This window comes from Pecten maximus, chromosome 9 (genome assembly GCF_902652985.1).
Source record: "Pecten maximus chromosome 9, xPecMax1.1, whole genome shotgun sequence".
NCBI lineage: Eukaryota > Metazoa > Mollusca > Bivalvia > Pectinida > Pectinidae > Pecten > Pecten maximus.
This window is the reverse complement of record NC_047023.1, coordinates 30,761,810-30,777,538: the sequence shown is the minus strand read 5'-3', so window position 1 is coordinate 30,777,538 and position 15,729 is coordinate 30,761,810. Positions and strand designations below refer to the sequence as shown.

General features: G+C 34.5%; 1 protein-coding gene across 1 annotated transcript; it reads right to left on the bottom strand.

Moving 5' to 3' along the window:
- Window positions 1-1,003: 1,003 nt before the first annotated feature.
- Window positions 1,004-11,791, bottom strand: LOC117334296 (apoptosis regulator BAX-like). Its single transcript, XM_033893823.1, has 5 exons — window positions 11,708-11,791; window positions 8,704-9,013; window positions 8,431-8,548; window positions 7,124-7,366; window positions 1,004-6,687 (listed from the first exon to the last, which is right to left on the bottom strand). Exons 2-5 carry the CDS (start codon window positions 9,009-9,011, stop codon window positions 6,574-6,576), a joined length of 783 nt encoding a protein of 260 aa, XP_033749714.1. The 5' UTR covers window positions 9,012-9,013; window positions 11,708-11,791; the 3' UTR covers window positions 1,004-6,573.
- Between the last annotated feature and the right edge of the window lie 3,938 nt (window positions 11,792-15,729).

The window sequence follows — 15,729 nt, the reverse complement described above, 5'->3', positions numbered from 1 at the left end:
AAAGTTTTCTCTATTTTCCTGGAAGTTCTTTAAAGATATTAATCAAATCTCATGTTAAGAGGGAAAGATTAGGAAATTACAGAAAAGATCAGTCTTTTTTTTTTTTGCATAGATCTAATAAAGATCAATTAATGGGTGCCCTGATCCCTCTGGGATCTTTTGTTTTAAATGTGCTTTTCAAGATGGCGGCAATGATGCACCTTACCATGTAGTGTCAATTAATTCCAAATGGTTGAACTTAAGAATTTTAAAACAGGTGTGTTGTTGAGGAAAACAATGATTTCATGTTACAAAATGGCTACTCTAGCTGCAGTGCAAAGTTTTTAGGATACTGAAAAATAACAATGGCTATAGGTCATCTCTTCTGGTCAGATGACTTAAGACTCCTGATAAATTATGAATATATGTAGTCCAAGTTTGTGACCAAAGAACCATATTGTTTTGCTCCATCTTTAAATTACAGGGTCAAAATTTCTGGAAACGGTTTAAGTCATTGCTAAATTAAAATGGAATGAATTGATGTATGTTTTTGCAAAATATCTATGTTTATGTCAAAACGTTTAAATGTCAGGTTTAACAAGTGTTAGTGATACATATGTTTAGCTCATCTGTGGTGCAGCCTCCATCTGTCCAGCATAAACCATTTTTTTCTCAATCAATTTCTCACAAATTACATGTTCTAGGGTCGCAGTATTAGACCACTACTGCCCAGCGGAGATGATTTGTTTTTAAACATTGATCCACTTGATAACATGTACAGGAAATGTAAAATAGTTATTAAGTATCTGGTCAATAACATGCTAAATTTACCTTCGCCAACTTTCAAGTTCAAATACACATGACCACTGTTTCAATACAGAGTAAAAACACCACAGGAATGCAAGTCTGTATGCAAAACAGGGGACAGAGCAGTGGACAATGCAAAAAGCATGGTGTCAATTAATAGTTCACATCCTTATGTAAAAATACTGGATACTTATAAGATTCAAAACAGATTACATACATGTATTGTGATTTTTTTAATATTTCAATTCAAACATGTACAAACATGATATAGTTCTTCCAAAATGACTTCTTCATTCAGTAACAACTGTAGTATAGCGATGACATTCACTGTCCATTATACAAAACACATAAATAATCCAAAAATATTAAAATTCATGTACACGCTACAAAAGTATCTTCAACACATATTATTAGACTTCTACAAGATTACCTCCCTTTTATTTATTATGGAGGGGAAATCCATGTTTGCAAATGTTTAATATGAATATACATTGCATCATAATAATCTGAGCTACTTTTGAAGTGTATGGCATAAACTTTTGGTATGTGAATTGGACACCTTCCTAAAATAATGGCAATATTAGATACTGGGAGATTAATAGTGTAGGGATCGACTCTTTATCAAATCAATTTATTAATTTACTTTACTTATTCTCCTATAAAATGGTGCATCTAAACCTTGCAGTGTATTTAAGTATAAACATATTTTTGAAAATGTCTTTATTGATCAGTTTATTTATATTTACATCTATATATGTAAACAAAATCTTCTGTCTGGACATGTTATCTCTGTAGCGTTACACAACGTCAAACAAATAATCAAACCTGAAAAATGGCCATGCCATTTTACTCACAAGTGTCTAGAGGAAACAATAGGAGCATTAGTTTGACTAGATTTAACTTTATATACGGATAAACTCTGATTCTATTTTTGACCTTGACATGCAAATGGGGGTTGTAAATAATATTTCACAAATATGGCAACAAGGGATACTTTTTAATTAATACAATTCTCCTATTGGATACCATTAAGACATTTGATCATAGGAAGAAGTATATTTTCAAGACAAACAGTTCTATTTTGGAGTTTGGGACTTTTCCCCAGAAATCTACACCTTTCACCTCAAACTCAGCAGTAGAACAATTTTTCAAAAAAACAAATGCTCCTATCGTGTGCTATAGACATGCACTTGTAAGCTTAACAGCATGGTTATTTTGTGCAATATATGTGATGTACATGATCTAATTGTGTTCCCCTGAAACTTGCATGTCAACAGCAAAGCCATAGTTCATACTAACAATTGATCAAGTTACATGTATTTGTTTAATTGCACCATATATAGCAGTGATTTGTAATTATAAACGTTTAAAATATAACTCGACTTGCCTAAATATGAGATGTACAGGTAAAAATAAATATTTTCAAGTTTTTTTTGACAAAAAAATACTTGAACATTTCAGTTCATTTACAATATACATATAAAATAGTTTTTTTTCATCAAATTAAGCTGAAATGATGGTGTAAGCAGTTAAGACATTTATGACAGGCTGAAGTATAAAATCGCAACAAGTATATATGTACATAGGCAAATAGGGATGGATTGAAAAGCTGCCACTTGAGATCAAATATGAAACAAGCACAACTACTGTACATCATTTGGCTTGTGTGCTATCACATGACCACTGCACTATCACATGATTACTGTCTTATCACATGGCTGGTGAAACAGATTGTACAATCATTGTGGATAAGTCGCAAAGAAATGTGCTTACCGGTAGCTTTCCAATGATGTTATCATTCTTTCTTCACAGAAAATTGTGTTAAGTAATTTTCAGTAATGTGGTACATATGACATACATATATAACATCTTTAGGCACACAGGCGTGTATATACTTTGTATTAGGATGATGTGAATTAAAGTTTCTAGGTTAGATTACACAAGGTTAAAGGCTGTTGAATACTGTAGATATGGTGACTATCATGAGATTCCTGGGGTGATGTTCATATTTGACAACCAATGGAGAATATAACCCTGGGATTCTTAAGATGCCCTAAAATGTAAAATGACAACTGATAATTTCTACTAATCAAATATTATTTACATCAATTTACAGGAAACTTCTTTGTTATGCCATATGCATGTCACATGATGAAGTGTGCAACTGGCAGCTAAGTAAAAAAAAAAAAAAAGATACTGGATAAAAAATTGATAAACCCCTTCTAATACAAATAAATATATGTTAGCTTATAGATAAACAATGACTCCTTCAATAAAATAGTTAACACCGAATTGTATTTCAATTAACTCTTTGAAAGTCTTGAGCACTTGCATTGGTTGGAACCAGAATAAATCTTTAAAAAATAATATCTGTACTACTACTGATTATACTTTGACTAAATATAATGGACTACAAATAATTGAGCAATGAACACATGTTCATGAGATCATTCTTTTAATATTTTTACCCTTGTGCGCTTTTTGGTATTCATACCACTTCCTCATCATCGTTTTCTTGTTACTTATATCACTGCAGAGTTGTTAAATTTCACAGTTGTCCCAATAAATTTTGTGTGACCACACTTTGTAAACACTTACAAAAATATTTTCTGGGTATCTTTTTTCATGCTATATTTAAAAACCACAAATTTAAATCCCTCCACAAATAATAACAACAATACAGTATACATTATATATGTATTGAGTCTTCTAAGTTGCATTTCGATTTTTAGACTTTTTCGGTCATATCATTGTGGAGAAGTGTACCCAGTAGTATTGTATCTTTGTCAACAGATCTTATAAAACAGCATGCAACTGATTGGCCATAAAGAGATGTCATATTGGAAAATAAAAATAAATCACCGAGATGTCATATTGGGAAAAAAAAAAAAATCACTGTTAATTTAAATTAAAAAAAAACATGGTACATTTACTGCTGAATGATACTAGCCCTAGTAGCTTATATTTTACTTATATTGACATCTGATCTTTGATCTTTTGATTTGGCACAGACCAATTCTCTATCGGTAGTAACAGTGACCTTGACATTTTGACACAAAAACAAAATCATCCCAGCTGGCACTTCAATAATGAAACAGTTCAGTTTGACTTTGATCTGTCCAAATAGGATTATTGTCGAAAAATGATGATGTGGACAGACAGAATGACTGAGGCATTACAATTAATATACCATCCTTCAATCTCATGGATAATAAGATACTTGAATGAACACAATGTTTGACTATAACCCCTTTCGGCTTAAGATATCCTTTACCTAATACTTTGACATTACCTTCACCTAAAGGTGTCCATTTTGGACTCCTCATTCTATACCGAATGATACCGAGATCAATGATTGGTATTACTGATTGTTTCGCCCACTATATATACATCCAACTAATGCTTCCAGATTCATATCATCCATAATATGAACACACATATATATGAAAACATAAAACCAACATACTGTTAGTTAATTTAAGGAAATTAAAAAACAAACGGTTGTCCTTTAGATAGCTTGGATATTGAATCAGAAATTTGTCCTTTAGATAGCTTTGATACTGAATCAGAAATTTTAAAACAGACATATGAAATAAAAGAGCTGTGGTTTTCCATTTGATTGGTTTCTAATTATGGAAAGAAAAAAAAATCTAATTATCCTGTCATACTGTATAATAAAAATCTATCAAAAAACAAACTCATCAAAACCAATATAATGTTCAATAAATCGAATTTGACCAGATTTCTGTACATATTAATTGCTTGCATTATCACTTTTTAAGTGATTTAACAAGGCAAAACTAAAATGAAACATTGGACATAGATTAAATGTTATCAGGAATATATTGGAAATATAATTCATAGAACTTTTAACTACATATAAATAAAACTATGCAAAATATACAGTGTTCTTCTATCATTACATGGTGACTTTTCTAACTAAAAGCAGACTAAATGATCATGTCCAGCTCAAAGGACAAATCATAATGGCTACAAGGCAGGCTTTATTTCCACCTGAAACAAATTATCTTAATTCATAAGAGTATTCTATCTTTGCCCATTTCCATCACTATTTCTCCCTTAAATTATTGAGTAAATTTAAAAAGTGTTCTATGAGCCTGGTAACAATATTATTACGCAATAAAAAGTCATCCTATAGGCCCCCATAGAGTCTTCTCTACATTTCACTCGTTTGACCCGTGGGAGCACTGGCCTTTTTGTAATTCGATCAACACCTTCGATCAACACCTTGCCAAACAAACCAAAGAACATATAAAATGACGTTTCTGATATGGTCAGATTCTCTGTAGCTGCCATTATCTACATAACCAATTAGAAAACTGGATTTGGTTCATAAATAATTCAAGAATATTAGACTTTTTGCGCCAGGGCCCCAACAGGATCGATCAGAGCTGTGCAAAGACGGATCATATAGGTACCTACGACGTAAACAATTGTATATTAAGCACTATTGTGTAGATGCATTATTTATGGTGATACAATATTTATTATGTACATGTATATAGTAAATATCTGGGTTTTGTATTCATATGTACAATACATAGAACAATTCTCCTCCATACTCTACAAAAAATATTTGCATATCATGAATTATGGTACAGAGAATTAAATCTCAGAAAGTCGGAAGTAATTTTTATACAGGTACACTGAAAAAGATGAATGAATAAAGTTGTTCTAGTTCATGTATGGTACTTTATTTGTTTTGGGAAAGTGTATACCATGTATGCTTTTAATTTGATGTTAGCCAATCGTTAATGAGAATGAGTGTGAACGTACCTGGTATGTATGTCCTAATGCAAGCAACGCAAATTTTCACAATCAATGAAAATACCTCTCACATTAATCTTCTGATTTGGCCCCTTTATGCATACAAAATTCATTTACAGAAATAAATGAACACAGAATTTAAATAATTGTGAAGTGTTTTTAAAAAGATATTTCCAATTAAAAAATATTTGAATTGTTTTGAAGTGAAAAAGTAATAGAATTTACAATCGAAAACATTTTTTTTAAAAGTCCCAAAAAAGGTTTTAAATATTGACATAAATTTATAGCCTACCCCATTAATACCCATTACCATACAATATATGTGATTTCAATACAAAATTTATATCTGAACACATTGTGTATGACATGTTAGGAAGTTAAATTCATTTCTGCAAGCATATCAATAGAGGGTTAAATGCATGTAGAATATCATTCTGACAAGTAATATTTCTAACATCCAGCACAAATTCATTCAACTTACTGTTCATGTACTTTATAATAACAATTTTCATGTCAAAGTTTTGTGTTCTTCAAAAAAATTCTCAGTACTGAATCATGGTGAAAACAATTACATGTATATTCTTCAAAATACTACATGTATATGTACACAATGACTTGTAATTGTCTACCATGATTAGTAACTGAGTTTTTCTTCTTCGTGCAAATTCAAAGACTCTTCATCTTGTTACACAATAGAATACTGTTGAAATTGTACAAGAGCGAAACACCTTCATATTTAATTGCCAAAAAAATTTCATCCAGATTTTATCAGCAGTATGTACATGTATTTAACTATTTAGACCAGTAATTACACTTTCTAATTAAATTTCTGTTGTTCTATGGTAGTTACTTGTTTCAGATTTCATGTACACAAAAATACTCTCTTTATTCTTCTATGCTGTTCACAAATGTTTGATCATCCCGATATCATGTGGTGGCCAATGCAGGTCAAGTTCATATATTAATATACTTGTGAGACTGTTTTAATGTCTGCTTGTTCTATCCAGTATTTCTGCGAATGATCACCTTCCCTACGGCAAAGGCAACAATACACACAGCGCTTATCATTAACAAGTTGGTAAATAGGCGTCCAGAGGTCCTCAAAACAGTGCCCTGAAAAAATAAACCAGGTTCGAATTCACTATCAAATACTAATTAAAACTTTTTAATTACTGTGGTTTAAAGATAATCATCACCATTTCCTGCCAAAAGCATGATGAAAATTCTCAATTTATCACTGAACTGGCCTGTTATACTATGTAATAGGACATCTTGTCATAATATTGCAACATGTGAAATAAAACTATTATGACATCATGTATAAACATTGTTGAAAGATTGTCTCTTGAAAATTGTACATGTATATGTGTTTTTCAACCTTCAAATATCAGGAAGAAAAGTGTTGATTGGATTTGCAAAATTGCTATACATGTATGTTAGAAAACAATCTTCATTCTGGACAGCCTATGAAGAAAACTATTAAGAAAGTAGATCAGTTCAGGAAAATAGTCCCGAAATCTTTTCAAATTTTGTGATATTCAATTCTTACCCAGCCTCCAAGTCTCTCAATCCATTCTGCCACTTTACTAGTTATAAATTGTGTCGACCACTCAATAAACTTTCTAAACAAGTCTGTAGCTTTGGCCTTCAGAGAGCGGATCACAATGTCAGAACAGAAGAAGAAGAGAACAACCAGTCTCTCCCTCGTTATAGCAGAAGACATCCCACCGCTAAAAAATAACTCCGATAACATATCACTGAAACTTTCATAGGTAGCAGAATTCATATCCACCTGAAAAAAATTTTTATCAAAATTGATATTGACCACATACTTTTCATGGAACATGACAGTAAATTTCATCAATGAATGCTTTCCTACAGTTATTTTGACTAAATAAGATATCTCTGCCAGACCAGGCCAAGATTCTAGGGTTTCTTGAAAGTTCCGATAATAAATAAACATTTCCATTGTACTGTGTGAAATATACTACAAGTACAAAATGTAAATTGTGCCAGCTTGTATCATACCTTATACCAATATTATAATTGTGGGCTCTTTACCTTTGAGAATACTCAATATAGACCAATGCAAAAGTCCAAGATTTATCTTCACTTTTTTGTTATCTTCCCTAGATTCTCATCAAATTCAAATGATATTTTGAAAACCATGAATGTTATACAACAAACATTCATGGATACAGCACCCTTGATACTGCAGGAGATATATTCACTAGTTGTGTGCTTTTATTTTGCCACAACATATTCCAGAGATGCAGAGAGTGAAAGTGAACATGGCTTTGAAGTTTTATTTGCAAATGTGTTTTGAGGTATATATATTCATTTCATTACTGTATTTGAACATCAAACGTACACAGAATCATTTGGAGAGGACTTAAATAGGCTTTGTCTTATATTCAATCATTTGTCATAAGTTTTTGTGTCAATAAAATTGTTCAAAATTGAGATATGATTGAATCAAGGAACTAAAATGTGGATCATTTGCTTAAGCTTTCAAGCATAAATTCTATCATTTACGACATTATACATGTACATGTACTAACAAAGACTTTGAAAATTTTAGTAGTCTACATCATATAGTATCGTTAATTAGGCATATATAATTTACCTTTGTAATTGATGTTCACTAGTACTGCTAAAATTGGTAAGTACAGTAAAACTTGTTTATAACAAACTCCATGGTAACAGAGTATATATAGTTTGTTATCTATAGAAATCAATCCTACAAAATAGCATGCTGCTCTAGGCTTTAAATATACAAACAAACATTAAGTTAAGATTCACACTTTAAATACTACATTGCTGTAAAATATCAAAAATCTTACATTGGAAACTTACATTTCCTGCTCTTTTTTTTATTCGTTGCCTTTCCTTGGTCTCGGCAAATTCATCTGCCATTACTCTAAGTTCACGGCCATATTTTGCCCAAGTAGGGTTTTTATAACCTTGTGGAGTACTGAAAGGAATATAAAAATCAGCATCACTTATTGACGGTATGACCAAGCAGCTATAACATGTGGACACAAACCTTTACATATACCATACCCCATTAATAAAAACCTTTACAAACATTGATGTTTCAGACATGTTTCAGATTAAATATATTTGTACCTTATTCCTGATAAGGTTTCTAAGTCATCAGGCAAATGAAGATGTTCCCTGCTTATTTCATCATACACAAAACGTTCAAACAATTCCTTGCTCTCTTCTTTTATGTCCTCCTTTTTGCCAAACCTTGATGGAAAATTGAATGCACCAAAAGAGCTCGTGTTATTTCCTGGCATAACTAAAGGAGTCAGATTCATGGAATTTCTTCTCTTCTCTGTAAACGATCTGTGCCTCCTCCTCTGATGGACCACAGAGCCATCATGTGCGTCATCGCTTTGCTGCCCACTATCACCTTCTCCTTCTGTATTCATTCCTGAAAAATAAAATGTATTCAATACTATGAATGCGATATATGAAAATCCTTTCAAGACTGCTAGTGCTGACAAAGAAATAAAATACCCTTGACCTGGTAATTACAAATATGTCAAACCAGGTTATTAGATCCGAGGTCATTGGCTTTGTATATACTGTATCTTTGCCGAATTTAATTTAAGCCTACAAAAGGTTAAAACCATTCCACACAACATTTCTAGAGCTACAAACTTGCAAAGTGGGATACAATCCGAATGTTTTTGATTTAAAACATTTTCCTGTATTTCACTTTGATTTTTATGTTCATACATTTCGTCTCAGACTTAGTATGTTCTGTGATGGTCACCGATCTGAAATATTAGAACAGAACTGTCCACATGTACAGATCCAGCCAAATGTGTAAATTATCTTTACTGTCAGTAATTGGTCAGTGCCCATAATACTTAGGTAGCAGTGTACAGTAAAAATGCCCAATTCTGAAAAATATGGCACATGTTTTAGATATGTAAACATTGTCAGTTAACCCTACATATTATCTCGAGCTCTAATAAAGTCTATATATATTTTAATCTGTACAACATTTGCAATGTTAATACAGCTCTGAAGGATAAGTAAACTTATATTTTCTGTGATAACACGGTAACAGCTTATAAAAAATGCTAAAAAATTGCAAAACATTATATTTGACCCAAAATGACACAATTCTCTACACAATTTTTTTTCTGAAACCTATTTGAAATTAAATATCCCTATCCCAAAGACAGAATTAATCTTGTTTTGACATATGTTGTAAATTAAGTTTTCTGCTATATCTTACCTGTTCTGTGGGCAAAACTAAATTTCCTGTGTAAACACACTTCGGAAAATCCGGAACCAAATCATTAATTTTTGTTTTAACAAATGTGAAGCCTGTATGACTACTACTTCATACTGAATATACCAATTAGAGTGTACATTTATTTTTTCATTTTTTATGCATATCATAATACAGGAGTTATTTGCTTAACAAAAAATCACCCATGGCCAGCCTGTCCTACTACTGTAGTGTGCTACTGTACCTTAATTAGGATCAGTTGTTTTACATCCTAGTAATTTTATACATATCTGTCCCTGTATATCGAGACATGGTGCTATATGTAATATCTGCTATTTTTTTTCCCTTTTAAATCTGTTAATCAGAAAATGTAAAATATGCTTCATAAGTTAGATACATCTTGCATTGATTATGACATCAGTAACGGTCTTGTGTATGAAGTATTACATACAAGACACTTTGTTAATTTGATGTGAAGTTATGTACAATTATATTAGAAGGCTGAATGTTCATTATTTCCTACATATGTAAGTTATAACAAAGTTCATTATCATTTACAGCGAGATCAGTATCTGTACACTTTCAGTTTAGAACAACCACTGTTCTAATGTCCCTGAGGCATGTGTAGTCCCCTGGTCTGGCATTAATCCCCGCATTATACCGACTGTTTACGTTATATAGGTAAGTACTCTAATGGGTCAACGGCAGTGAAATCTTGTAACCATGACTTAAATTTGGAAAAGTATATCGATATGTCAGTACTTTATATATTGTCACATATTAGTTAATGGAAGTTTGGACTTAATTTTACTGAATACACAGATTGTATCTTATTCCAAGTGTACAACAAATCTTTTAATTAATATTTCAACAAAATGATCCCTTGTGTTGAAATTATCTCCGGATCCCTACAGGTTTATTATTGCATGTACCTGGTACCATGCAGAGATATTATATAGATATATATATATGTCTCTGCTGGTACTATAATACAATCACTATAAATCAACATTTGAGATGATTTTTATTATGACTGAAATATTGAATTTTCCTGATGTCAAACAAGTTTTGTTTATTTGTATGTTGTAGTTTTCTATGACTAATGATTAATGATTAAAGAGGCTAAAGCAATTATGATAAATTTTGACTTCCTTGTCATTATCTACCCGACGGTAAAAACAATATATTCTACATTTGTCAAGTAGCAGGCCTAAAAAGCACCTGTCTATCCCTGTAAATGTTTTGAAATCACCTGCTCAGTTTGGAAAATGGAAATGGTGCAGCATAGAACATCCAGGTAGCTAAATTAATCACCAACAAATTAGAAATACCTCAAGTGTTGGTGACATGTTCAACCCCTTATTACTAGTAATTTATATAACTGGCATTCACTTGTAGACACAAGAGAGTCATGCGACTGACTACATTACATAAAACTATACATGGTAGACTCTAAAGTCAATGTTAGAAAAGACCAGTCTTTACCCAGGGCATCTAGTTGACCCTTGATTTTTTAGAAATTTCATGAGTCAAATGAATATTTCTTGGAAATCTGAAGCCAGTGAAGCCTGAAGGGTCAAAACAAATGTCAAATAGACATGTTGCATTCAATCCCAAGAATTAACGATTTTTGGGGAGTCACAAACATAATCTCAAGGTCTAATATAGTATTGTGGTTATTAAATGATGTCACATTTTACTAAAAATCCCGAAAACGAATCCCGTGTTGTGCCCAACCTGGTGAAATTTCCATCATCATTGTGTTCGGGATGACGGAGATAAAACATCACATATTTTACATTAAAAAATCGTCACTTACATTCCTAGTTACACCCAACACACATTATCATAAATCAGATTTGTATAAACGACAAAACTCACTCCTTTGAAGAAGTTTCTCTCTTTTCTTCGTACTTCCAGCTTTTCAATATGGCGCCCAAAACAAACCACTCTCAACTTGGCGGAAATCCCCGTATTACATAAGCAGTGTTATGGTCTATAAATAGACTATCGTGCCACCAATGGAGCACGTGTCTAAACAAGTGCCGTGATGTAATGTGTTAGATTCTTCCTTATAATGTGTAAATCCAAATTAGACATGAGTATATAACTCGTATTATTGATCGATATTATCACATTGTACAATCGAGGATATACATTGTAAATATGAAAGGCGGGCTAAATGGTCCATGTATCGTGGTAGGATAAGCCTAACGTTAGTCTACACACAGGTGCCCGACTCGTTTTATAAAATAATAACATATAGACTAGAGTACATATAAATGAGAAAGGTTCTGAACTCCCTCAGGCTTGAAATCTGAAATCTGATGTATTTATTTCTAAGTTCCATAGCTTCGATTAGACAGAGACCTATATTAATTTAGTATATAGGTTTCTGGACTAGATTAGATTAGAGTATAATATAATTTATATGTACTCTATATGTTATTATTTTATAAAACGAGTCAGGCACCTGTGGTCTACAGTAGGCCTAATGATGTATAGGGCTCCGTTTTTATTTTATTTTGTTCAGATATCTATATCTATTTAATGTTAAATAGGGATTATCAGTGGCGGATACAGGATTTTGGGAAAGGGGGGGGGGGGGGGGGGGGGGGCCTGTGGCTTTTTTTTTTTTTTTGGAGGGGGGGGGGGGGGCACTGCCACTATATTACCCTACCAATTCAGTTGCGAGTTCACCAGCTTATGAACTGCCAACTGAAATTTGAATTTGAAAATTAAAAAAAAAAAAAAATCGCACGACAAATAAAAAATCGCAGATGGTAAATATAAGCATTGAACGGCTTTCAGTTGGCATTCATAGTCAATATGAATGCCAACTGGACAGAGGCAAATTCCATGAAGCGCGCTACCATTATTTTGCTGCCAATAAATCACAGTATTCACGACAGAATATTAAAGCATGAAAAACAGTATTACCATAAAGTAAGCGAATGATATCAAGATATCTCTTGTAACCAAATTCATTTAAGAAAAGTCTATAACATCTGGCTCGTGGTGAGTCTACAAGCTCTCTTTGCCCGTATTGTATGAATAATGTCTCGTACCCTTGATTGGAATAATGATATGAAATACATCAGTATCTTTAACTCCTTGTTTAGCCAAACATAACCAAAACCATGAGCACATAATATGTTCTTCAGCCGTTTAGCCCAATTTATGTTACGAGAAGTTTCCACTTGCGTGTAAAGCTCGTTATATATAGACTTAACCGTACATTCTTTTGGTTATGCCATATTTAATTATCTTGGTGTATCTGATCAATTTAAGTTTTATACACAAATGTACATGTAGAGGACTTAGTTGGAGATAATTGGTCTGTTCCCAATGCCCAATGAATATAAGATTTTTTGAAAGTTTTGAAGGGGGGGAATATAAGATTTTTTATGGGCCCCCCCCCCCCCCCCCCCTTCAAAACTTTCAAAAAATCTTATATTCCCCCCCTTCAAAACTTTACATAAATACAGATATCTCTATTGAAAATATATATTCATTGCATATTTTGCCAGTGAAATATAGAATTTTATCAAACTAATAAAATTTATAAGATTTTGCAGTGAACAGATTTGCAGTGAAATTTTGGTCCCCCATAATGCATATATACCTGACTCTTAATTGTCACCTTGGCTATCACTGTGTCTGGTGAACACCCCATCTTTCCTCCCCTTTTTCTCCATATCCAGCTGGAAGTAACCAGTGAATCCCCTACATCCGACCATGTCCTCTAGTCCGAGTTTCCTCTAGCCCTGACATCATGTCTGGTGTAAATATGGTGTCAGGACCAGAGGAAAATCGGGCTACATGTCCTCCATCCGTCTTGTTGACACTACTCTATACTAGCTGCTGGTATTCTTTCATTAGCCTCCTCCATCCTATCTTCCCATGGCACCGTTAATTCAATCATCACTACCTGCTTGGAGCTGTTGGACCACAACACGATGTCGAGGGCGGAGCGGTGTTGAGTCAATTAACCTCTTCCGCCAAACTCATCCTCTGAAGAATATCTGCCCTCATATCCCGCATCCTTCCCCACACTGTTTTTCACTCCTGCTCCAGACTTCACAAAGGTGACGAATTTTGGCCTGACACAGTCACTGCATGCCGATATCTCCTTCAGAACCTGGCCTTGCCTCCATGTTATCCTCCCGTCCGACAGTGCTACCTTGCAAGATGTGAGAAGATATATGAACCAGAGTAGCTGGTCGCCAGCAAAGTGCACATGCTGCACTGTCCTTAAGGCCGCAGGAGAACAGGTTGATTGGACTTGACAGTACATTGTAAGTTGTCTTCAGTAAGAAACTTAGCCTGTAGCCTTCCTTCCGCTGCCTCACTCCCTCCAAGTGGATCCAGCTAGCTTCCCCGCTGCCTCATGCTAACTGCCCTCACCTGCCTAGCCTCCTCATCAATCCCTCTGATCTCTGCCTGAACTATGTCCCTTCGTTCCCGCTGATTAGCGTTGTCCTACCCTGGTACTTGTGATGGTTCCTGGAGGCGCCCTGATGCCACCGTTCCAACTATATCCCCGTGCTGGAGTCTCGACTCTGCCCCTTTCAGTGCTTGTTTTGCGTCCCATTTCTTTCCTGTCCGTGTGGCAACCGAAGCCACCTTGACCTTGTCGTCTGCACTGTCCCTCATCATAATGACCTATCGCACCTTGGTTACCTTGAACTCCTCCGTCACCGACTTGAGTGGGACGTGAAGTCTGGATCCTGAGCTGTACATACCTACACTGCTGAAGCTCCGAGGTACGCTCAGCAATCGCCAAAGGTAACCAGGTAACCACTGATCTTCATCTCCATTGCTTCAGCAGATGCGATTGGTACTTCGTAGACCTGTGATGGCCAAACGAATCTGGAAAGCACACAATGCTGATATACCCAAGCATTGGGTTTCCCTGGTAGTCCACTTTCATCAACAGCCTTCATCCATCCTTCTGCCTGCCTTTTCATCTCAACTACGCTGTTCCTATCGTTAAATGAACCCTCAAACCACTTGGTAATGTTATTCACTGGCTTCTCTGTGACTGTGTTATGTCCTCTCCCATGATCTTGAACCATTCCTCTTTCACATTGCCTGCCTTCAGTACAAGACTCGAGGTCTTCGCTGGTTTGAATTTCATACGTGCCCTTGTGGCCATCTTTTTAGGATTCTTAGTGTCCACCTTCCTTCTACCACAGTCTTTGTTTTCACCGTCATATCGTCCAAGAAAACTCTGTTTGGTGGTTGTCTGATGCCGACTGCCTTATTATTGCATTTGCCAATCTTCCCGGCAGCTTCGAAAATCAAGTTCATGGCTGCTGCCAAGAGTATTTAAGATATTGTGCACCCGGTGACTATCCCGACCTCAAGTCGTCCACAGTGAAACACATCTTGAAATTGTCGAAGTGGCATGTTAACAGTCTTCTGAACTTCTCCAGCATGTTATATTTCTCCATGGTAAGCTCTACTAACTTGTGAAGTATAGATTTGTATGCGTTTGCCAAGTCAAGCCAGAGCACTGTCACATCGCCCTTGTTCTCCTTGCTTCCTGATGATCTGGGTAAGTACGCTGGCGTGTTACACGCATCCAGATACTCCGGGTATACCTCCCTTCTGCACTGAGGTGTCAATGTACTTGTTGTCCAACATGTACTTGGGTCATTCTCCTTGATATGATAGCAAGCACATTGCCTTCCCTTACATGTTCTTGGAGTTTTCTTCCTTTGGTATAAAGCACCCATCTGCAGTATTCCAGCTGTCTGCCAAGGTAGCAGTGTACAGAAAAAAAATGCCCAATTCTGAAAAATATGGCACGTTTTAGACATGTAAACAATGCCAGTTAACCCAACACATAACTTCTAATGAAGTATATATATTTGTAATCTATGCAACATCTGCAATTT